Here is a 25,922-nt window from a genome sequence, read left to right on the forward strand (position 1 = left end):
CAGTACCATGCCCTTTGGCCTACTGATTCTGCCTGCTACACTACTAAACATGGGGATGCAAATATAAGGGGACAAAAATGGCAATGAAAGAAAAAAAAAAAGGGTTAATACATAATTAAAACTATAGGAGAAATGGAAAATAAATCCCAAATAAAAGCTGCTTCCTTTTTTTTCCACCCCATTTTTCCACAAAGGGCCTATTCATGTACTTTTAGGGATTAATTAAAAACTTTTGTGTGCTTACATTTAAGGCATCTAAGTGTTTTTTTTTTAAAGGGTAAGTCAATCCTAACATTTTCTTCACAATAATACTCTATGTTGTATAAGCCTCCGTAGTCTAAACACAGCATTCTGATTAATATTGCGTTTGTGGAATATGAGTTAAGCAGCCAAATCCACCATTGTTTATCCATTTCATGGGGAGACATTTTGCCACTTGCTGTCGAGTGACAACATTACAGTTGCTCAGGGCGCAGGTAATGACCAATCACAGATCAGCTTCAGAAAACAGGGGATCCGTGATTGGTCGTTAACTGAGCACTGATCAACTGTGATGTAATTTTCAGTCGACCACAAGTGGCAAAATGGCTGCCCCCTGAAATGGATACAAATGGCTGGATTTTGCTGCTTAACTCACAAGCCCAATATTAATCTGAATACCGTGTTGTGGTGTCGCCTTAAATATATTATTGTAAATACATTTTTGGGATCCCTTCAAATTCAAATTATACTCAGTGTGTATGTTTTAATCTATCTTTAAAACTCTCATTGAAAGGCCTGGTGGAAGCGAGGGAGTGTGGTGGTACTAAGGCTGGAGCTGAATACTGGTGGAAGTGGGTGCAGGGGTCCAAGTCCCAGACCCCCGCTGGAGCTCTGATGCTCCTGAGGTTGTGGTTGCAAAGAGGTAAGAGGCGCCATGGAGGCTGCTGCGGCGGTGGCTGCGGCGTAAGGCTCGGCAGCGTGCAGAGATGAGGAGGAGGAAGAGGAGGAGGTCGCAGACGAGGTGTAGCCCATCACCAGTCCTCCCGTGCTCATGGGGGCGCTATAGGGAGGGAGGTTGAGCGGGAGGAAGCCCAGCAAGTGGGAGAAGTCCATGTTAGCAGCAGACAGAGACTCGGCGATCGCCGCGGGACTCTTGGACAGCAGGGGATCCCCGCACAGTTCCTCCGCCAGGCCAGCAGGAGGCTCCAGTCCATCCTTAGTGGGGGAAACAGCAGTGTGAGGCTCCGCGGAGGGAAGCGGGCCTGGCAAGCCACTCTGCAGATCCATGAGGAAGCTCTCCATCTCCACCTTCAAGGGTTTGTCCAGCAGGTATGAGGTAGATCCCAGCTGGTATTTGGGGGCTTGCTGGGAATGGTGCTGCTGCTGGGGGACCGGGGGCTGGTGGTGGGGCGGGGGCGCCGGAGGGGAATGGTGGTGATGGTGGTGGTGGTGATGGTGGTGGTGATGATGGGAGTGTGGGTGCAGGGATCCAGTGGACTCCATGTGACAACCCATACCCACAGATAAGGGCGAGGACATGAGTGGGGCATGAGGATGGCTCACCCCAGAGTTCGACATGGCCTGCAGGTGGTGGGGATTGTATACGGCCAAGGGATAGGGGGCCCCGCTTGAGAAGGGCTTGCCCATCATGGGGTCCTTATTAGGAGCCACACTGCACATCATGGGGCTAAGCTCTTCCTTCACGGAGCAAGGAGGTGACCCTGAGGCAAGGAGGCCCAGCATATCCGGAGGCTCAGTCTTGATCTTTAACAGCTCCTGCGAGTGGCTCTTCTTCACGTGTCGCGTCAGGTGGTCCTTCCTGCCGAAGCGCTGGGCGCAGTACTGGCACAGGAAGTCCTTTCGGCCGGTGTGCACCACCATGTGTCGCCGCACGTCCTTCCGCGTGTAGAATCGGCGATCGCAGTGGTCGCACGGGTGTTTCTTCTCCTTGGCCCCGCCGGAAGATTTCCCCGAGTGGCTCTTGAGGTGCTCCAGCAGGACGGGCGTGCTCTCGTACCTCTGCAAGCAAACTTTACAGGTGAGGTCCCCCGCTGTGGCTGAGTGCATGGCCACGTGGCGCTTGTAGCCCAGCTTGGTGTTGTAGGGCTTGCCGCACTCCTCACACTTGAAGGCCTCCTTGTTGGGGTCATGGGTCTGCAGGTGGTTCTTCAGGTGGTCCTTCCGATGGAACATTTTTTCACAGAATGAGCACTGGTGGGTCTTCTGTGGTGAGTGTGTGGCCATATGCCTGCAGAGGAGGACCACAAGGGATTAGTAGGTCACAAGATAATGTGTTTACCACTTAAGTACAGTACACACCAAATGTTTGGACACATTTTCTCATGCAATGCATTTTCTTTTTTTTCATCACTACACATTGTAGATTCTCATTGAAGGCATCAAAACTTTGAATGAACACGTGGAGTTATCTACTTAAAAAAATCCCTTGTTTGAGCTTCAAGTGTAGTCACTTGAAATGGTTTTCCAACACTATTGAAGGAGTTCCCAGTGGTGAAAATGCCAAGAGTGTGAAAGCAGTAATCAGGAAAAAGGGTGGCTATTTTGATGAAACTAGAATCTTAAACATGTTTTTTCACTTTAATTGTTAAGTACATAAATCCACATGTGTTCATTCTAAGTTTTGATGCCTTCAGTGAGAATCTAGAATGTAAATAGCAATGAGAATAAAGTACACACATTGAATGAGATGTGTGTGTGTCCAAACTTTTGTCCTGTGCTGTATATGACATTGAGCCTCATCGCCCACAACTGTATAAATGCCCAATTCGGATTTTTTGTTAAATCCGATCTTTTTATGGACTGTTCACATTACAAAAACAAATGCGACTTCAATGTGAACGCAACGCGCCGTGACGTGACTCGCATGCGCAAAGAGCACACATCGAGTGATGTTCACCCAAAACAAACAACATCACGTTGCAGAGTTTACAGTAATAAATATGGCACCGACTTGACGCAACGTTTTCCCTCCAGGCAAGCCGCCGAGGCAAGCAACCTTCATCAGTTACATATGCAAATTGTGCTATGCCAACGCGTGACTACTGATTGGTGGGATGGTTTACTCCTTTCGCGGACGTGTTAGGAATTGGATTCATGTGTCTTGCCTGCATAAATTAAGCAAATTAAGCTGTGCGAACGTCCACTCCCGATTGGTGGACTGTTTTCACGCTCGCTCATGTTTGGCTGCTGTCCTTGGCTTCCTCGAGCTTAAGTGTTTACAACCAGAGCAGAAACCCTTCAAACTCCGTTTTTTTCTATCTCATAACGCCAGAGTGGCGAAGTTGGAAGAGGTAGAAATAATTTGGGGAAAGAGGGGAGACTCCTCGATATTTTCATTTTCATTGAAGATAACGTTGCGTCATTGACGTGTGTGATGAACCGTCTGCAAGGCTGAATTTCTACTGTCGCCACAAATGTCAACTTTATGCTTCATGTTTCAAGTGTGATTAAATTAAGGACAAATAAAAAGTTAACACTGTTACTCAAAACAGCTTTGAATATATTCACAGACGTATCACTAGTCTCCCTTCCAAGCACTCTCTGCCGCCCGCGCAGAGTCTTTTGATGACATATGAATCGGATGCGTGCGGATGAGTGTTCACAGTGCAGACGCATCGCATACATATCCGATTTATATCCACATATGAGGTCTGGTGTGGAAAAATCGGAACTGTACCGTTCACACTGCATGAAAAAAATCTGAGACTTTTTTCACATTCTTGAATTGAGCTGCAGTATGAACGCAGCCTGAGTCAAGCTATTCCTGAATCTTAAATTGGCAACTCGAGTCAGGTCACGTGATCTATCTGTTTTTTATTATGACTTTGACCTGTCAAGCGGTGATAAAGGCTGAGTACCTGAAGAGTTTGTATTTGGAGCTGAAGGCCTTAGGGCAGTGTGGCTGTGAGCAGTGGAAGGGTTTCTCTCCCGCGTGACTCAAGGCGTGGAGCCGAAGCTTCTCCTGAGAGGCAAACAGAGCCCCGCACACCAAACACTCGTTCCCTCGCCCCACCTCTTCTTCCCCTTCTTTCCTCTCTCGCCCCCTTTCTCGCTCTGTGCGTGGCAGCAGGCCGGCGCTCCCAAACAACTTGACGGCGGTCCGTCGTCCCTCTTCCTCCGGCGTCAGTGCGGTAATACGGTGTGAGGCATCGGCGGCAGCAGCTGCCATGGCAGCCCTAGAGTGCCGCTGCCATGAAAATCTACTTGAGGCTCCCCTGCCTGGTGGACTCGATGTCGGAAGCTGAAGGGCCGGCAGACGGGCGGGTGACGAAGTGGCGGTTCAGTAGAAGCTTGAGTCAAACATCGAGATGAACGAGAATCTGCAATGGGACATAAGGAAAATTGCTAGTCTGCATCCTGACCGCTGCCGAGGTGCCCTTGAGCAACACAACAAACCCCTCTTACACTAGACTGAATTTGCCTTCGGGAATTACAACTTGTGTCCAACCATCCATTTTCTATGCTGCTTATCTTCATTAGTGTCGTTGTGGGTGTGCTGGAGCTAATCCCAGCTGACTTTGGGCGAGAGGCAAGGTACACCCTGGCCTCGACGCCAGGCAATTTTAGATGAATTGTGTAACAAATGAAACATTTAAATAGCGTGCAAGACGCACACAATACACAATATACTGTATACTCATTCAATTTCCGTTTTTCCTAACTAATAGATGGTATTACGGTAATTTCTGGACTATAAGGTGCACCTGACTATAGACCGCGCTAGCTAAATTTGGGCAATACTCGAGTTTGTTACACATATAAGCCGCACCCAACTATAAGCCGCAAGTGTTTTCATATTACCGCTACTTTCTTTTCCATAATGAGGGCCAAATTGTCTCTCTCTCATTCTGTCTCTCCTATTGTATTTGGGGTCATTTGGTTTGGTTTGCTCTGCCTGATGCTCTTCCTTTGTAGTGCGCCCCATTGTGATTTGATGGATAAGCCGCACCTTTGTATTAGCTGCAGGGTCGAATGCAAGTGAAAAAAGTAGCGCTTATAGTCCAGAAATTACTGTGTGTGTATGTATGTGTGTGTGTGTGTATATATATATATATATATATATATATATATATATATAATCTTAATTCCATCCACTAAAACCCATCTACCCAAAAACAGTGGTACGTTGATTTACAAGCACATAGCTCAGTTTACGCTTATATCAATTATCCAAATCGAATTTAGTCCATAATATTGAACATATTTTTAAATTGTATTATATAAAAAAACATATTGAAATATAAAAGATTGTAAAGAAATAAACTGGCTTTATAAAGCGTAATTACTGTACATATTATGTAGTGTAAGTGTCGCAAGTAAGCACCGGCAGATATGGCTCTCCTTGCCCACATGCCAGGGTATTACATTAAATTAGATTACAGTAAATCGAGGCACCACTATAGATGCCTCTCTCCACCCAATAGAAAAAAAACCTAGGAGTAGCTGTAATCTGTAAAAGGTTTATAGATGCTATTGTTCACGCATACGGTAGGCTCTAAATGGTTAACTGCTAATCCCATTTACATTCCATTACTAGTAAACAGCAACACCTAGCATGTCATATAAAAACCTCTCAGATGAATTAAAGAAGAACAGCGATTAGCATCCAAGTACAAACCCAATTCCAAAAAAGTTGGGACACTATACAAATTATGAATAAAAACTGAATGCAATTATATGGAAGTGCCAAATTTCAATATTTTGTTCAGAATAGAACATAGATGACAGGTCAAAAGCTTAAACTGAGAAAAATTATAATTTTAAGGGAAAATATGTGGATTGTAAATTTCATGGTGCCAACAAATCTCAAAAAAGTTTGGACAAGTAGCAATAAGCAGGCTGGAAAAGTCAATTGCATTTATGAAAAAAAACAGCTGGAAGACCAGTTACCACTAATGAGGTCCATTGGCAACTTGATTGGAGTATAAAAAGAGCTTCTCGGAGTGGCAGTGTCTCTCAAAAGCCAAGATGGGTAGAGAATCACCAATTCCTCCAATATTGCGCAGAAAAGTAGTGGAGAAATATCAGAAAGGTGTTTACCAGCGAAAAATTGCACAAAGGTTGAAGTCATCATCATATACAGTGCAAAACATCATCCAAAGGTTCAGAGAATCTGGAACAATCTCTGTGTGTTAAGGTCATACTGGATGCCCATGATCTTCGGGCCCTTAAACGGCACTGCACTGCAAACACGAATGCTTACTGTAAGGGAAATCACAGAAAGGGCTCAGCAATACTTCCAGAAAACATTGTGGGTGAACACAATCCACCGTGCCAGCCGCCGTTGCCAGATGAAACTCAAAGAAGAAGCCATTTCTAAAGCAGACCAAGAAGCGCAGGCGTTTCTCTGGGCCAGGGGTTATTTCAAATGGAGCGTGGCAAAGTGGAAACCTGTTTTGTGGTCAGACTAATCACGATTCCAAGTTCTTTGTGGAAAACTGAGGCGCTATATCATACTGACTGAAGAGAACAAGGACAACCCAAGTTGTTATCAGCACTCACTTTATAAGCCTGCATCTGTGATGGTATAGGGTTGCATGAGTGCGTGTGGCGTGGGCGGCTTCCACATCTGGAAAGGCATCGTCAATGCAGAAAGGTATATTCAGATTGGAGAACAACATCTGCTCCCATCCAGGCATCATCACTTTCAGAGAAGATCTTGCATTTCTCAACACGATAATGCCAGACCACATGCGGCACCAATTACAACATCATGGCTGCGTAGGAAAAGGATCCGGGTATTGAAATGGCCCGCCTGCAGTCCACTTCTTTCACTTCTAGAGCACATTTGGCGCATCATAAAGTGGAAGGTGCAACAAAGAAAGCCCAAGACAGTTGAACAGTTAGAGAGACAAGAATGGGACAGCATTCCTATTTCTAAACTTGAGAAACTTGACTCCTCGATCCCCAGACGTTTGCAGACTGTTGTAAGAAGAAGAGGGGATGCCTCACAGTGGTGAAAATGGCCTTGTCCCAACTTTTTTGAGATTTGTTGATACCATGGAATTTAAAATCAACATCGTTTTCCCTTAAAATTATACATTTTCTCAGTTTGACCTGTTCTCTATGTTCTATTCTGAATAAAATATTAAAATGTGGCACTTCCACATAATTACATTCAGTTTTTGCGTCCCAACTCTTTTGGAATTGGGTTTGTAGTGTTTATCCATTTGATGGCCTAAAGATGGTGCTATGCCCCTTTCAACATCTTTGGTATTAAGGTATTATAATGGCACAGAATGAACTCTGTAGATTTTCACATCAATCTTTTTGCCCCGGCACCTGCTCTGCTGCCACTCTAACTGCGACTGAACATACAATATTTGGAATGAATAGTGTCCTACAGTACTTACTACTGTATTCCTGATGTCCGTCTTTATTCCCTTGACATGTGTTGCACTCTTCCTCCGCTTATGTCTCCCTCTCACCCAGTTCCAACAGCCACGCTGGGCGGCGAGTGCCAAATAATCTTCTGCATCTTGACTCTGGGAGGAAAACAAACACAAAGTTGAATATCATTGATAGATAGATAGAAAGACGGACACTGGAACCATGGTTCTTAAACAAATTGAAAGCTTTGTGCAGACAGAACAAGCAGGTAATTCAATTGTGTGTATACGTATTTGTTTGAGTGTGTGTTTTTTTTTCTTTTCTTTTTTTTGCGGTAAAATGTGAAGCCCACAAACCCCACCGACCGAATGCCGCCCTATCGGGATGTGCTCCGACGCCAAAACTGTCAGCACCCCTACTGCACTGTTGCATGAACCTGAAGGAGGCTACCGTAGCAGTTGTCAATATGATGCAATGCAGGTCTTGGGTTCATGCCAAGCTCAAGAGCACATCGACAGAAGTGAAGAAAAACAGGAAAATGTGTTTCTTGCGTAATTCTAACTAAATCAACCAGATTCCAGGAAAGTAGAATATCTTTTTTCCTCCTACCAAATGTTTATAATATAGGACTAATGAAATTTACAGGAACATTTTTCTAAATATACTGAAAATGTTTAATCTATTTGCACCTCTATTCAGGATGCAGTCTCACATCTCTCCAGTTAGTCTGCAGCAGGACTGTGACCCACTTGTTTACAGACAAACTACTTCCACTCACTAGAGGGCGCTAAATGATAAGTGTGAAAAGACTACCAAGACTGTTTTTATGGCACTGCACTACATTACATTGTTGAAGACCAAACGTAACACCATCCTGTTATGGAGTGTGTTCATGTGTAGCTTCAGATCATGACTGTATGTGTGTGTGTGTGTGTGTGTGTGTAGTGTGTGTGTATTTGTACATACTACATTGTGAGGACCAAAATACGTCATTAACCAACAAATTGAGGACATTTTTGTGAAGTGAGGTCCTCACAACTCAAGACCTTTTTTTGAGAGTCAAGACTTGGTTTTAGAGTTTAGGTCTGAATTAGGTTATGGTTGAGGTTAGGGTAAGGAATGGGGGTAGGCAATCATTTTTGATGGTTGGGGTTAGGTGAAGGGGGTAGGAAATGAAAATCTATGGATGTCCTCACAATTATATAAGTACACGTGTGTGTGTGTGTGTGTGTGTGTGTGTGTGTGTGTGTGTGTGTGTACATACATGCATGTACTTGTCATGAAAGTGGGTGAGAATCCAGGAAACACTTGAGAAATGCACACATGGTCTTCAAGTTGACGACAACCCGAAATTTAACACAAAATGGATGCGCATTTAGAGTTCAAAGAGAAACACAACTTGCCCTAAAGTTTAGCAGCCCACCCTTAACCCCTTCGCCCCACCACCCCTCAACCATTACACATTCCTTTAAGCACCCCAGCTGACCTCTGTGCCCTCAGCTACCAACGAACACGGGCAGTTAAGTCCAAGGTTGAGCGGACACAACGGCAGGGTCACGTGACTCCAGAGCGCGTACTTGGAGCCGCGTAAACACATGTGTTTAGCAACACACTTGCACACTTTCTGTGTAAGAGGTCACCGAGTTGAGAATGACAGCTAACATGATGGAATTTGCTGCAAGTGTTTTGACAGATGCTTCGGATGTTTACGTGTACACAAACACGTCTCCATTACTCCGAGAGCGCCACGTTTTGGTGTCCACAACACGTAACGTGTAAATGGATACACAAAAAATGTGTCTTTATAGCTTCATGAGGACCACATTAGATAACATCTTCAAGTGTTTTTCCACTCCTATGCTACCGCTACGCTATCCACTGCTATGGTGCAGAGTGCATACCTGTTCACATAACACGCGTCTGTATTGTACTATTTATACGCACTGGTTAACAAATGTATGAGATCACCAACCAATGTAATGTTTATGTCACAGCTGTCCAAAATAAACAGAATTGGTAATAACCAAATACAAACATATATTTATATGTTTGCCGTAATTGGACTTGAAGTGTTCGTGTCATTTTGTGAGTTCCAAATTAATGTCATTTACTGTAGGTCACATGTGTGCTATCCTGTGTATGTGTGTTTACAGTGGTGGATAAGAGGACCTGACAGCTGTAGCATTGTGCAGTGGTCATCACCCAGCAGGGGGGGTGCAGGGGGGTGACACCCATCCCTTTGACCACCCTCAGGGAGCCCGGCTCCATTGTTGCAGCCTACCCACGTCGCACATTCCTGGCCTGAACCATGCCGTGTCGTGCCGCCGCACAACAGCGACATGCAACACACATACGGGCTTGTGCAGCATCGTACACACACACACGCGCACACACACACGCAAACATGTCAAAACACACATGCACGGATGCATGACCAAGAAAGAACTCCGATTTGAAGAAATATTACTTTTTCTAACTTTGGCAGCATTGTGTAATGATAACAGTATGCTTCAATAAATGTTCATGTATTTGTATAAGGGTAAAATAGTGACTCTTGAATCTTCAATGATTTTTTGGGTGGTTGAAGATGAAGAGCATATATAATCAATGCACATAACCATCACGTATTACAGTTTTTGCCCATTTCTTGAACACGTTTTGCAAACTTTGGCTCACTGTGTCAAAACTCAAGCAAACAAGACACGATACAGGGAAATACACCATTCACATTTATGTCAAATTGAAACTCTGCTATCAAAATCTAACAATCCTTGATCAAAATGTCATTCTAATGACAAAATGATACCCACTTGCATCATATGAATACGCTCTCAGATCAGCAGCACCACACTAGTCTACTTTATACAAAACACAGCAGTTTTTTGTTTTCACTTTTTTTATTTTAATCCACTTCCACAGAAGGCCCTTTTCCAACCGAAAGCTGAAACTAACTAAATCATTACTTTGCAGTAGATAATTTTCCATTGGAGTCAATTCAGTTAAAGTCAGCTACTACTGTAAACACAGGAAAACACAACTGTGCAAGTGGGCTTATGGATCCTGACGTCTGTTGGGGTCTTCCCACAGGATCTCATTATTATCACAAACAATGTCTTCTCTAGCTAAACATCGGAGGAAATATCGCCTTGTGTGACAAATCCATCCCTGGATTGACCTTACTTCGATGTCTCCACAGGCCCGTTCCATTGCCTGCAGAAGAGGCATACTACGGGGCATGTGGTCGGTGGTCATACATGCCATCTCCAAGCAAAAAAAAAAAAATTCTTCTATCGGATTTAGAAATTGTGTATGGGGGCAAGTACACAACCTCATATTGATCATGGTTGGGGAACCATTTCTGGACCAGAGCAGCCCGATGGAAACTAACATTATCCCAGACAATAAAAAAACCTGGACTGCTGCGGTCTATCCTGTAGAGCTACATCATGAAGTGCATCTCGAAATGTGATTATGTGTTGTGCATTGGAGGGACCCAGTTTGGCATGATGGTGCAGTAGCCCTTGGAAGACTTATGGCGATATTTGCCCCCACGCTGCCCCCGGGACATGCACAATTGCCCTTTGACCAATTCTATTTCATCCACGTCGTCTGTTTTGCCTCGTCAATGTAAATACATTTATGAGGCTGGGCAGCTCCATCCAAGTCCAAGATTCTTTGCCACATAAAATGCATATTGTGGATGCCTTTACTCAACGCAGACAACAACATATAGAGAACCGCTCCATCCCACCACACAGGTACCCCCTTTAGCTTTCTGAATGTATTTATGTGGTCCATTGCTTGCAAAGTTTTCAAAATGGCTTAACTGAGTCCTTTTTTTGTAGAGGGCTGTTTGGTGTTCATTTTTGTAAGTAAGTGTTTTCAGGTGTGTCTAAGCATCTTCAATTAAACAATGTGTGTTCTATTTTGAAAAGATGTGTTTTCCCAATGATGCCCTGAGATTTCATGTTTGAACTAAGTGTCTTATGTATGAAATAGTGTGTAGTGTGCATGAGCAAGTGTGTTACAGAATTGCAACAAAAGTGTAAAGCTGTACTTCTGTTTAAGGTATCGTGACAACAACTTCAAGTTATGTTACTTTGGTTTAAGCATGTGTCTATAGTGTTCAAGCAATGGGAAAAAACTGTTTCCTGACTAGTTTCCTGATTTTATAATGAACAATACCCTACAACCCAAATCAAAATAGATGGATAGCGTTTTTGAAAAATAAAAAATAGCCACAAAAAAAGTCACATGTAATGATGTGAAGTTAGAAATAAAGTTACACATACACGTGGTTTAATAAAACTGGTGTTTTTGTTTGTTTTTTTGGTCTGCCTACCATCTCATGTCTTAACAACATATAATGCTGTGGAACAAAGGCTGACACAACTTGTTGAAAAGAAACATGCGCTGGGCTTTCGCTATTTACAACAAATACATTTAGCGTAGTGGTGAGTTGTATTTGTAATCATTTATTTTTAAAGTTGTACTTGTAAAGTACAACTTTATTAAATCTAGTCGTTTTTTTTTACACAGTTTAACAACTACAATTTACAATATTATAAATAAATATATTAATATATATTAAATATGATTTACTATATATTCAAAGGTAATTTTTATAGATGTACCACAATTTCAGAAGAATCAGAAAAAAACCCTGCAACTCACATCAGTGTCTTTTCCAGAACTTTTTTTCCCCCTAATATAATCCTAAATTGGGCGACACGGTGGATGACTGGTTAGCACGTCTGCCACCCAGTGCAAAGGACGTGAGATCGAGTTTGGGCTTCGGCCTTCCTGGGTGGAGTTAGCATGTTCTCCCCGTGCCTGTGTGGGTTTTTCTCCAGGTTTTCCAGTTTCTTCCCACATTCCAAAGACATGCACAGCAGGTTAATTGAACACTCTAAATTGTCCCTAGGTGTGAGATTATGAGTGGTTTTTCGTTTTTGTGTACCCTGGATTGGCTGGCAACCAGTTCAGGGTGTACCCCGCCTACTGCCCGAAGCCAGCTGGGATAGGCTCCAGCGCCCCCGCAACCCTTGTGAGGAATAAGCAATTCAGAAAATGGATGGATTTAGGATGGATAATCCTAAATTGGATAAATCCCATGTATTTTCAATTGATACTTCTTCTAGTCACGTGGTACACAGTTACGGCAATGCGGCAGAACCAGGAAGCTCGCATTAAGAATAACATCCGGGTATTCCATCCGTTCTTTAATCGACCCTTATGGCTTTTTGCGTACTTTCAATTGGAACAGTACTTGGGCCGCGACTGATGGCGTTTAGTGAGATCATAAGGACGTACTGTAAGTATGGACAAGAATGCATGTTGAGAAATGGCCTCTTACGCCCACCATATTGACCAAAATTCAGTATACTAGCTGAAGCGATCTTTCGTTTTATTTAACTTTGCACAACAATTTCACAATTTGAATACAGTGTTTTTCTCAGTTTTTGTGGGTGGTACATTCCATGCCCACCCATGATAGGTGAAGAAGAGGTCGTAAAAAAAATAAAAAAAAAATAAAAAAAAATTCAAAACAAAATTCAATTAAATTCAAAATTTCAATAACACTAATACTGTCTGTCCGGTAATGAGCTCTTGCGAAGTTGCGGAAATGAGCAGCCTCTTTGAAGTTAATTGCCTTCGGTTGGCCTTAATGTGTAGATACAGAAATAAAATGTCAACATTTTAAACCTATCATGGTACACGTTTTTGGAATGTAGCAAATATTCTACATTTTGTTTAACAATGTAATTGAACGTGTTAAATAAAAGAATGAGCTGTTTTTATTTACAAAAATATTCCAAAAAAGGACATTTTACCGTGACACTGATATTTTTGTTCACAGTTATCATACCGTCAAAATGTATTATCGGCCCATGCCTAGTTGCCACCCTTCTAAACACTTGTTAACTTAGTAAACTTAATAAGAAAACTAGCTGTACTGTACAGTACATAATTTTTATGAAAAAACAAAAATACAGTAAATCCAGGGGGTGGGGCGATAAGCTCTGAAAAACCCACGAAATATTGAGCTACAACTCGATGTACACCCCGCAATGTATGCGTTATGGACCCAAATAAAAATCTGTGATAGAGTGAATCCGCAATAAGTGAACCACGTCACCAAAATCCACATGCACATCTCTACTCAAGTCAACTTTAAATATCAAAACAATGGCCACAGTATTTTCGATTTAATGGGCATTCAATTATTATTATTCATATACTTTTCTGTTATATGTGTTGTCATTTTGGCAACGTGTTAGCATTCCAGTAATACTAGCATCTAAACTCAGACAGTGTTAGAGCTTCAGCACAAACCACAGAACTGCGACCTTTCCCATCATCTAATCGCACAAGCACTCATCACAAAAGCTTGACCAGGAACTTTGCTTCCAAAATGGCTTCGGTGGCTGCGTACGTACGTTCGCTGGAAGCGCTGCTAACTTCCCCTAATCAGGAAGGCTGAAAGCAGCATTGAACCGCCACTTTCCGCCTGGGTGTCTTTGGTTTCTGTCCTGGATGAAAGAGCTTCCACATTCCTTTCCAGCAGGGTCAGAGGTCATCCTCTGCACTGCACCGCGTGCCCGCCCGCCACAGCTCCCGCATGCTGAGTGACTGCTATTAACCCCACTGATGCCGACCTTCGCCATATGCATGTGAGGAAGGGAGTGAAATGTTTAGCGGATGCTTTATAATGTTGATGATGGTGCAAACAACTGTAGCAGATGAAGCAAGGTTGACGCGGGCAAAGCGACATCGGCCAAAGAATGGTGGCTCAGTGGGGCGGCAGGCGCTGCTTCACTAAACTTTACGAACAGCCTAAATATAGAGGCTGAGTTCACCGTGTGGAGTTTAGGTGACAACAACCGCTCTTATTAGGAGGGGGTAGTCAGGCAAGGGGGGGGGGGGCGGGGGGGGGGGGTAGAGCAGCAGAGAGCAGGGGGTGGGGGTTGTGTATTTCTTTGAGGATGTGAACATGCTCCACAAACGTGTATCTTAAGCGCATTCATTCAATTCAACATGTCACTGTCCCAAAAAAGTTCTAAATTGCATTGAGTTTCTTCACAGACAATAATTATTGTCATTTCCACATTACACATTCAAAAGGCAAATTTCACTTGTTGGGAAATTTACTTTGGTTGAACAGTGTTGCTACTTCAATTGTTTTAATGTTTTTGAAAAATCTATTATTTTATTGCTCACAATAGCTTAGCTTCTTCTGTTTCTTCGTTTATTGACAAACTTTCTTCTTTGTATTATCCACGAGTCTAGATACCCCGTGGCACCACGCTGCCTCTCACAGTTCAGTCTTGGTACTACACCAGACATCTGGGTCGGCGAGAGACCACCGGCCCGCAGGGTCCACGCAACCTGGTCCTGGTCCGGTTGCGAACGACGCGGAGACGCCTACATTTCCGGGTATGGAAACGAGTGAGATTTTTGCGCCGCCAAACCAAACAAATACAGTTTATGAAGTATGAAAGCCTCCGCGCCGGGCGCAAGCGGGACAATCAGCGCACGGCTGAGGGGAGGTGTCGGTGTTCCCCCAACTAATGGAATCATGCTGGAATGTACACGGCTTTACCATCGTCAAGGGATATAGACATTGTAATTTGGATATACTACTGGTGACCACATTTAAAATAGCGAAAGATTGTGGCCAACATGTAGCGAGCATTACAGACCATGTTGGGTACATTCAAATGAGTAATTTGAATCAAATTATTATTTTTGTTCATGTCATGTCCTCTTCCAACTCTCATTTTTTAATATTTGAGTCCAACGTGGGTTCAAACTTCGAGCTTATCGTGCAGCAGGCTTTACGTCCTGGTAAAACAACTGCATCAATTATTATTAATGTATATATTTACTGTTTGTTGCAAAGAACTTAGATTCCCACTTTGTTTTTTGCTTTTTTGTAATATTAACTAAGTAATTATAAAATGCTAAACCTTTATTTTTACTATTCCTCTCTGGCTCATTTGAATGACATTTTATTTTATTTTTTAAGTTTTACATATTGAAAGGTAATTGATTAAAAAAAAAATCTTACTATTAAATAAACAATGATGAATATTTGCTACCACCCAAATAAATAAATACAATTTTACAAATAAAAATTAAAAAATTTAAAAAGAGTAGAAAAGTACAGAAAATTGGTACCGTTGAGTGCCAGTATCGATTCCGAGGTACAGAATATTGGACCAGGACCGTTTTCAAATGTGAAAGGTACCCATCCCTAATTGTCGGTGGAGATATGTGTGTGGTATGAGTTCAACGACAGACATTTTGTGGGTAGTTAAGGATGATGTAAATCGGGTCAAAATCAATTAGTCGATGACATTGTTGGTAGTTTTTTCAGCACAGTACAACGGTCCCCAACCTTTTTCCACCACAGACCGAATTAATGAACAGTTGTGCTTGAACCTTTTGGGTATGTAAACTTATGAACAAAATTGTAAATGTACAAAAACTAAACGCTGCTTAATGACACAAAAATGCTATGAATCGTCACCAAAATTCACATGCACCTCTCTACTCATGTCAACTTCAATCTCTGAAAATATCAAAACAATTGCCACAGTATTTTGGATTTTATGGCCATTCAACTTTTTAGTCACCATACAGTATCCTCATAAGTTTACATATAGGATATGTAAACTTTTAAGCACAACTATAAAGACATATTTTCACGGACTTACAAAACAAATAAAAATAAATGATTACAAATACAACTCACCACTACGCTAAATGTATTTGTTGTAAATAGCGGAAGCCCAGCGCATGTTTCTTTTCAACAAGCTGTGTCAGCCTTGACATGGGATGGTAGGCAGACCAAAAAAACAAAAAAAAAAAAAAAAAACAGAAAACAAGCATTTTTTTGCTTTTCTGTTTTGTTTCGATTTTGCTTGTGTTTTTATTGATTTGAGGATAGACTTGCATATTTATTAGCAAGTGACCGTGCTATCAGTCTCATTTTTGTTAAAACAATTTAACACACTTGTAGCATACTGCGACAAATGCTACGACACAATGTCATAAAGCAACACAAGTGTCGTGATGTGGTACGTCTTGTTCCAAACAACAGTTATGATAAATATGTTCTCAATATCACAAAACATCAGCACTGCTCGCATTTAAATGATCAGCTCATCAGCAAGCTCTGCAGAAGCCCGATCCTGTTCGTCGGATCATGGACAGTGGATCTCGAGGACTGTCATAGAGCGTTGTAGTCCGGAGGATGATTAGTGATAATAATTAATTAGTTTTAAACGTCAATAGGGATTTGTACAGTTGGTTCGTCAATTTGTCAGTTTTCACTGAAAAGCAACATTATAAAATTGTTCGATAAAATTGTGAACATGGGATTTTTTTCCTTCCCATTTTCGTCTTCTGTGTCGCAACAAATCTGCTCGCTCTGCCCTCAAAAGCAAATGAAAGTCCAACATAAAACAAACTAACAAAGAGAGACTAACAAAAACAGAACACTTTAAAAGTTCTAACCCTTTGTTAAAATATCTATTTTCACAGTTAAAGTGTTCCAAAACTTCTCACCACCCACCCCAGAAATTAAAATTGTACAGTCCAGTTTGCCAATTACCAACATTATGAATAATTCTCTTCGCCAGTAAGTATCCATCCAATCCATTGTCTGAGCCGCTTATTCCTCACGAGGGTCGCGGGGAGCTGTAGCCTATCCCAGCTGGCTTCGGGCAGCAGGCGGGGTACCCCGTGAAACAGTTGCCAGCCAATCCAGGGCACACACAGACAAACAACCATTTGCCAGTAAATAGTTGCTCGCTAATATATGTAAAGGCAAACAAGTTTGCAATTCACCGTTGAATCATGTGGAAACCTGCCCCAGTTTCAGTATCAAAAGTGATGCAGTTGTGCTTGAAAGTTTACATACTCTAGGGCAGTGGTTCTTCACCCCGGTCCTCGAGCACCCCTATCCAGCCTGTTTTCCATGTCTCCTTCAGCCAACACAGCTGAGGATCGTTATCAGGCTTTATGCAGAGCTTGCCGATTAGCTGATCCTATGAAACACCCACGTTGGCTGTTGGAGACATGCCGTGTCCGAATTTACAAGGCTGGGTCCTCCGAAGGCTGAATTTGTCGGCTGCAATACGTCACTCCCCGGCATGACTTGACATGGATTGTCAATGCTGCTTGTCGGTAGCGTATTGATCGACAGTCCATTCATGTGTAAGTCGGTGTGTGCTGTCGAGTCGCGCCGGGAGTGACGTCATGCAGCCGACAAATTCGGCTTTCGTAGGATCCAGTCTTGTGAATTTGGACGCAGGCATGGAAAACAGGCTGGATAGGGGTACTCGAGGACCAAGATTGAGAACCACTGCTCTAGTAGTATGTAAACCTATGAGTATTGTGAGAAAAAGTTTGAATGCACATACAATCCAAAATACTGTGGCAAATATTTGGATATTTTCCGAGATTGAATTTGATATGAGTAGAGATGCATGTGAATTTTGGTGACAATTCATAGCATTTTTTGTGTCATTAAGCTACGTTCACCTTTTGTACATTTACAATTGTTCTCATAAATTTACATACCCCAAAGGTAAGTAAACTTTCAAGCACAACTGTATGTCAGTGTCTATGAACCAGGAAGTAGCTGCTACACACTGTACGCAGAATCGGGGCACATTATTTTCCCCAACAAAGTGTCTATTTACCACATTACTAATGCATCCAACATGGTAACCCGGTGGATTTCACTTTTCTTTCTTTTCTTTGATCCTTCCTCGGGTCTCCCGACAACTTCACGACTCTAGCGGGATTCTGAAATATTCGGTTTGGGTGAACGGTATGGGATTTTTAATAGGTTTTAGGTGAATTAATGAGCACACACTCACACACACGCACATATGCACACGCAGAGCAATGATGATGACATGTCGAATCGGTAAGATTACCGAATAAACAATACCGAGCTTTCTCAAAAAACAAAAAAAACGAATGCATCCAACAGTCACATTTTAAATGCCTTCATATAGTAATAATAAAAAAATAAAAAATGAAGTATTTAGAAGACAGTTTTAGCTTTTTGGAACACCTGTATTGTGTCTTTATGAGGGGATATTGCCACCTACTGACTTGGCAAACATTAGAGTGCTTTGGGACATTTTTGCAGCTACACCAACATTTGTATGCACAACTTTACAAAAATCACAAAAATGTAGCCTTAGTGAGTTTGGATTAAATGAAAAATATATGCACATAGACTAAAGGGCTTAGTGTGAAGCTGAAGCATGTCAATAATAGTGGAAATGGGATGAAGCATAAAAAGGAGGGAAAAGAGGAGTTGCGTGCAGCGGTGGAGTCAAGGGTCTTTGCAGCAGTCAAATAAGTCTTGTGTGACAGGCGAGAGGTCAGGCTTTAGTGAACCCATTGAAAAGGAGAAGCCACCTAGGAGGGGGAAGGAGGTCCGCCATTGGCAGTGATCCTTTGACCTACAGGAAGGCTGTCTTTTTACGACCGCACATTGCACCGCACACACATAAGAAGAACACAAGAATATAAATGTAAATATTTCAACGCATTTTGCCCTTTTCATCCACAGGGAAACTGCAATTTGGGGCATTTATTCCAAAAGGAAGTAGACACAAGTGTATTAAGAGAAAAACAGATTACAAAGCAATAAGCGTGAAGCTGTCATATGTAAGTGTTGTGCATTTTAACGTTAAACTTAGTTTTACTATTACCAGCGAGTGGTATGATATTTTTATATGAGTATGACCATTAAGAATGTTAAAAAATGAGATGTATCATCATATGCACAGGATTGAACAGTTTTGTTTTGATACAATTAGGTATGTTCAAAACCACTCTTTTTTCCAGTCTCCGATACCATGCACAGTACTGATACCACTAGTGCTTTTAATACATAAAATTTGCCAAAAATAATGACACATTGTTTTAAAGAAATACCAATATATCCCAATATAGAATTTTCCTTAAAATGACATGAAATTAATGGCAATATTCTATTCTTATAATTTCTGATTTCTAGTTCCTGATCGTAAAACGGCTACAAGAGGTATCAATACTGGTATTGGCCAACGTCGCAAGTACCGATACTTTGAAATAAGGCCAGGTATCCGACCAATACTTAGACCTGGTATTGATACTTGCTCATTCGTAGTTACAATGGCATGACAGTTACTTTGACTTAAAACATTGACTATTAGAGGTGGGTAGAGTAGCCAAAAAAATTACTCAAGTAAGAGTAGCTTTACTTCAAAATAATATTAGTCAAGTAAAAGTAAAAAGTAGCCATCAAAAAATTACTCAGGTACAAGTAAAAAAGTATTCGCTGAAAAGAATACTCAAGTACTGAGTAACTGCTTGTACATGAAGTCTGATTTATTTTTAAAAACAATGTCATCAGAAAGACAAAAACATAAAATGATCTGCAAATGCTGGCATCTTCAAATCATAAAAAAAAAATAATAATAACTTTTTGAACTCGAATAACAGTGCGTGTGAAGTGCCTTGCCCAAGGACACAACGACACATGGGGAGAGCGGGTTTAAACAGCCGACCGGTTTTTGAACGATCGTCTCTACACCCTGAGCCACCGCCGCCACGATATTCATATAAGTAATGTGTCCGCGGAAATGCTTCCAGACATTCAGTCAAGCGGAGCGCTTGCGTGAAAAGATGGTAAATCTAATGTATGAATGGGGCGGCGGGTAACGACTCTAGTGTAGAGTGTGGAGTAAGAGTAGCGTTTCTTCTTCCCACATCGACTCAAGTAAAAGTAAAAAGTACTGTGTGGTAAAACTACTAGTACATTTTTTTCAAAAGGTTACTTAGGTAAATGTACCGGCGTAAATGTAGCTCGTTACTGCCTACCTCTGTTGACTATACAGTTAAATGTTTTGGCAACAGTTTTACCCTGGAATAGATTATTTCCATTTTTTTGATTGGAAAAATTCGACCATAACCTGAAAATGTTGTCGATAATCTCCAAATTTTACAAGTTTGTTCCTTTCTGTAGGAACTCCTGCTATTCTTTCATACTGATTTTAGAGAAAAACGATACAGTGCATTAAAAGTTGAATTATCAAGAATTACAGTAATTAATGCTGAGTCGGTTCATTATCAAAGGACATAAAAACTACACTCTATGACAATATTACACTTCTGTTCATTGAATTGCAGATGTTAAAGTGAGATAGTCAGCAGTGCACAGAGGTCTCTGTATTCAAGCCAACAATGTAGCCCCCTCCTCAGCCAGGTTTCACTTCCTCTCCCACTTACATCCTCTGACCCCCGGTGGTGCTCAGCACATGCAGGGTGGCGACTGAGAGGAAGAGTGTGCGGTTGTTCCTTGCCAAACTCTTAATAGCCTTCCTACCGGTCGGCATTGGATGTGGCCACTAAAACCGTTCTAGCTTAAGTTAGTCCACCACGCTGTGGTCTGACTGAGAGGGGGCGTGGCAAACCGTCACAGCGGGACACTTCCGCCACTGGCCGCCAGCCGCTTCCTGACGTCAGCCCGCCGCTGTGACCCAAAATGAACTGACGTTGCTTTTGCACCGATGACAATAATTTACTCAACTTCAAGTTGATTTAACCCACTATGTCAACATTGCAGGTCCAGGAACATACAAATAAGTTACAAACTTTTTTCTTGCAAAGGTTTAGCAAGAGAGGGGGGAGAAAAATCCCATATTTTAAGTTTAAGTTTAGCAGATAAATCTTTTAAAACAATTACAGTAGCTGAATGAATACCTTGCAAAAAAAACAATGTAATACATTTAAATCACCTTATTCCCCTTTAACACATTACAAACCCTGTAATATGTGCACTAAGACAAATAAACAAAAATACATAATAAATAATTTAGAATAGGTTTCCTTCTTTTGTCAAAATGTCAAAATGATATAAAAATGACGTAATTGTTGTTGCAAAATTATTGACCTTGTTTACATTTACTTATGTAATGAAAAGTAAAATGAATTTGATTTGGGGAAAACATACAAATACAATGGTACCTTATTATATAATACAATAAAATAAATAAAATGTCAACACACTCTTATTCAAATGCCGAGATTTTGTGATAATAATACAAAAAATAAGACCAAGATAAATAGTTTCATATTTTTTCATAATCAATTTAATTATAATTGAAATCGTTCAGACAGGACAAGTAAAATTATACACCTGATAAATGTGGTTGCATAAGTGTGCCCATTTATAACTGTGGGTGTAGGCGTGTGGCAAATTAACCAATCACTTCAAACTAATATTAAACATGCCACCATTTTAAACGCTACCCCAAATAAAGTTCAACTGCTCTAGTAGGCCTTCGCTTACATTGTCGTTGTTATATTTTACGGCACAAGCCATGGTGCGCAGAGAGGTTCCATAGCATTGGGGCGTTGTCACTGTTCAAAACTATCAGTCAGAAGAAGAGTATGGATGAATTTCAAAGGCAATAAATATAGTATCCAGTGGAGAAAATATGGCACAATGATGACATCACCAGGAACTGGATGCCCTCCAAAACTGATAGCAAGATTAAAAAATACAAAGTAGCTGTAAGAATGTCTGGCTGTTTTTTTAGTTTAGTTTGTTTGTTAAATTCATTTTAATTTAAACATGAATATATATATATTAAAAAACAAAAACAGTCTGGTTATAAAAGTCAAAATACACAAAATATACAAAACAACAAACACAACATTAAAGCAACGCAAGCAACATAAGAAATGTTTGCAGTGTTTCACAATCACCCAATCATAAGCTGCGCATTTACGCATACATGTTGGAAAAAGAGTAGGAAGAAGTATAAACTTATCAGGTCCTGCCCCTTTAATATCCGTTACGCAATAAATAGTAGGTATGTATAGTAAACAAAAAAAACTGCTAATATACAGCTAATGTATCTTGATTACCAATAACAAAGGTTATTAGAGTAATTATTAATAGTGAATATATTGAACAGTGTACCTTATGCATATATTATAATACTTTTACATATGCATATATATATTTTACCAATAATAATAATAATAATAATAATAATAATAACGATAATAACGATAAAAACAACAACAACCAATGTTACTTTTTTATTGACAAACACATTCTCTTCCCTATACTTTTCAAAAATGTTGATTTTATATTTCCTTTTAACTGGTCTATGTTTGTACAATGTTGTAAATCAGTACTCAGCCTCCACTCCACATACAGATGTACAAAAATGCGTCAATGTTGTTCTTGAATACTTTGTCTTTAAATGATGTATTCCCCTCAAACCATAGTCTCCCTGTCTCTCTGAAAACATATTTTCAATATTGCCCGGCAGTAAATTATTTCTAGCTTTATACACCAATTGTACAGTATTGAATTCCACAAGATCAAATAATTTTACAGTTTTAGATTGTAGAAGCAGTGTATTGGTGTGGTGGAAATAGCCTACATTATGGATTGCTCTTATAGCTCTTTTTTTGCAGCAGAAACAGAGGTTGTAATGATATCTTGTCGGTGTTTCCCCAAACTTCTGAACAATAATCTAAATATGGTCAAACGAGAGAGCAGTACAGAATGTGTAATGATTTCTGGTTGAGAAAATGTTTGACTTTTGTCAGAATGGAGATGCTGTTAGAAAGTCTGGATCCAATATATTTAATGTGTGGGTTCCAGCAGATTTTATCATCAACAATTACCCCCAGGAATTTAATCTCATTTACTCTTTCTATATCTAAACCTTCAATTTGCAATCTCTCGCAGTTCCCTATTTTAACATGACCAAACCCAACAAATTCCGTTTCAATTTATTGAGCACTTGTTTTTATCAAGCCATGGTTTTACTTTCTTAAATTCGGAAGTAATAGTATCCAAAATAAGCAGCATTTTCTCACCAGAAACCAGAATAGTTGTGTCATCTGCAAATAACACAAACTTCAGTTAATGAAACACATTGCATAAATCATTAATATACAACATAAACAGTTTAGGCCCCAACACTGACCCCTGGGGGACACCACATATCATGTCCAAACATTTTGATTTAAATTCCCCCAACTCTACAAACTGTTGTCTTTCTTGTAAATAACTTCTGATCCAATTCAAGGCTGTATCCCTAATACCATAACGCTCCAATTTACTAATCAATATATCATGGTTTATAGTATCAAATGCTTTTTGTAAATCGACGAACAGTCCTGTTGTAAGTTTCTTTTTATCTATGGAATAAGTAATTTCTTCGCTAAGTTCTGTTAAAGCTAGTGCAGTTTTGTTCTAAATCCATACTGACTATCAGAAAGTATTTTATGTTTTTCTATGAATTCATCTAATCTTTTATTGGAACGTTTTTCAAGAATTTTAGAGAATTGTGGTAGAAGGGAGACAGGCCTGTAATTTGTGAACTTGTATTCGTCTCTTTGTAGATTGGAATCATTTTTGCATTTTTCATTTTATTCGGCTTAGTACAAGTGACAACAATCTCCTGTCTTCTTCATGTGTTTGGGCTAATGTGTAGCATGGTAAGATGGAAGGCAATCTTTCAAAGAAAAAAACAAAAACACATTTGATCTCTGTCAAACATGTAGGAAAATGTGTTATGGTTCGATGAAGCCATGGCTGACTTTTTGGATCATAATTCCAAAGGAAATATTTGGTGCAAACAAATACAGTATTGTTTTAGTTTAAAAAAAAATCACATTTAAGTTTGAACTATTTCATGTTCTTCAATTAGCAATTAGTTGGTGGATAAAGTTTTAAAATGATTTATCTTGGTCCCTTTTTTTATATGACAAAAACCTGGCATTTGAACAGGGGTATGTCGACTTTTTTACACTCACTGACTACATCGCATAAATTATGTTCACAAAAATAAAAATAAATATGGCAATATGGATAACTACAATAATATTTTTGCTCTTTTGTTATTCATACCTATATAGTGCTGTTTATATGACATGCTGCATAATCAATTTTTTAAAAGTCAGGCGTAACATACAAAACTAACCTTGTGCACGAGACACATCGTATGAACTAAATGTTGTCACATGGGAAGTACAGTATGGTTTGTGTTTGTGAGTGTGTGTGTGTGTGTGTGTGTGTGCGTGTGTAAGGGGGAATTCTGGGGAAAGCCCTGTTAGGGAGTCCCGGCCATGACACGGAGCGCCGCAGCAGCCGGAGATGTGGGCACGGTGCCAGCGGGCGTCACGCCAGTCGCACGACCCTCCTGCACCACCGCCCCCAAGCCCTCCTTGTCATGTGTGAAGAGTAAAAGGTGCAAACATGCACACTTTCTCCACTGCTGTGCTCCTCACTGGCCATTTAACTTTTAAACCCCACCCAGTGTGGAATCCAAAAGTCCCCTTTTCGCAAAGTTTACAGAGAAAAATAACCCGGCCCATTTATATAGGACACTTATCAGTAGAAATACAGTACTCGCTAGCTGTCTGAGATATATATATATATATATATATATATATATATATATATATATATATATATATATATATATATATATATATATATATATATATATATATTGGAGATACGCACTCTCAATATTGATTGGTATTGATTGGTAAACTTGTATGCATTCTAAGAAGACAAAAAATAGATTACTTCACCAAATTAGGGGAAAATAAATGTAGTACAAAATATACTTGGGGGATAATAAATAAAGCCTTGAACAAAGGCAAGATAAAGCCAATCTCTCCAAATTAGTTTATTAAGGCCCATTTGGTACTTCATGATAAAGAGGAAATTGGAAACAAATTCAATGACTACTTTGTGAATATTGCCATAAGATTATCACAAAATATCCCAAATGATCAAATTGATTATGGAATCATACCAAGCAATGTTAACAGTATTTTTCTTAAGGCCATACAAACTAGTGAAATCTTGAACATAGTTCAAAACTTTTTTCTAGTAAAAAAAATTAATAATCAAATGGTTACACTGACATGAATATGTCACTGATAAAGCAAATCATAGACGTGATTATGGAGTCTTTCACGTCCATTTGAAACTTATCATTTACAACTACTACAACTAACAGGAATTTTCCCAGAACAAATGAAAATAGCTAAAGTAGTCCCACTCTTCAAAAAAGGAAATAAAAAATTGAATAGACCTATATCTCTACTCTCACAGCTTTCTAAAATATTGGAAAACATTGTATGCGACAAGATTAAATAAATTCATAGATAAGTATAAAAATTAAGTAATAGCCAATATGGGTTTCGCTCCACTGCAATTGGCTGGCAACCAGTTCAGGGTGTACCCCGCCTACTGCCCGAAGCCAGCTGGGATAGGCTCCAGCAACCCCCGCGACCCTTGTGAGGACAAGCGGTACAGAAAATGGATGGATGGAGGGTTTCGCTCCAATCACTCAACCAACATTGCATTAATGGAGTTAACTAAAGAAATGTGCACAGCCATGGATAAAAAACATGTTTTAGTAAGTGTCTTTGTGGATTTACAAAAAGCATTTGAGACTTTAGATCATGAAATATTTAAATTGTTATGGTATAAGTGGTGTTGCACATCAATGGGTTACCAGTTATTTAAAAAA

General features: G+C 40.3%; 1 protein-coding gene across 1 annotated transcript in view; it reads right to left on the reverse strand.

Annotated features, from left to right (window-relative positions):
* Positions 1 to 585: 585 nt before the first annotated feature.
* plagl2 (pleiomorphic adenoma gene-like 2) overlaps positions 586 to 25,922 on the reverse strand; it is a 53,841-nt gene continuing 28,504 nt past the window's right edge. Inside the window, exons 2-4 of the mRNA XM_086069805.1 lie at positions 7,356 to 7,487; positions 3,861 to 4,322; positions 586 to 2,230 (exon numbers count right to left, since the gene is read on the reverse strand). Of these exons, the coding sequence (XP_085925931.1) occupies positions 766 to 2,230; positions 3,861 to 4,171 (1,776 nt within the window). The 5' untranslated portion in view covers positions 4,172 to 4,322; positions 7,356 to 7,487 and the 3' untranslated portion in view covers positions 586 to 765. The remainder of the gene's footprint in view (positions 2,231 to 3,860; positions 4,323 to 7,355; positions 7,488 to 25,922) is intronic.

The sequence above is a fragment of the Leptonotus elevatus genome, chromosome 2, assembly GCF_054856555.1.
Source record: "Leptonotus elevatus isolate MCC_2025b chromosome 2, RoL_Lele_1.0, whole genome shotgun sequence".
In the NCBI taxonomy this organism is placed as follows: Eukaryota; Metazoa; Chordata; class Actinopteri; order Syngnathiformes; family Syngnathidae; genus Leptonotus; species Leptonotus elevatus.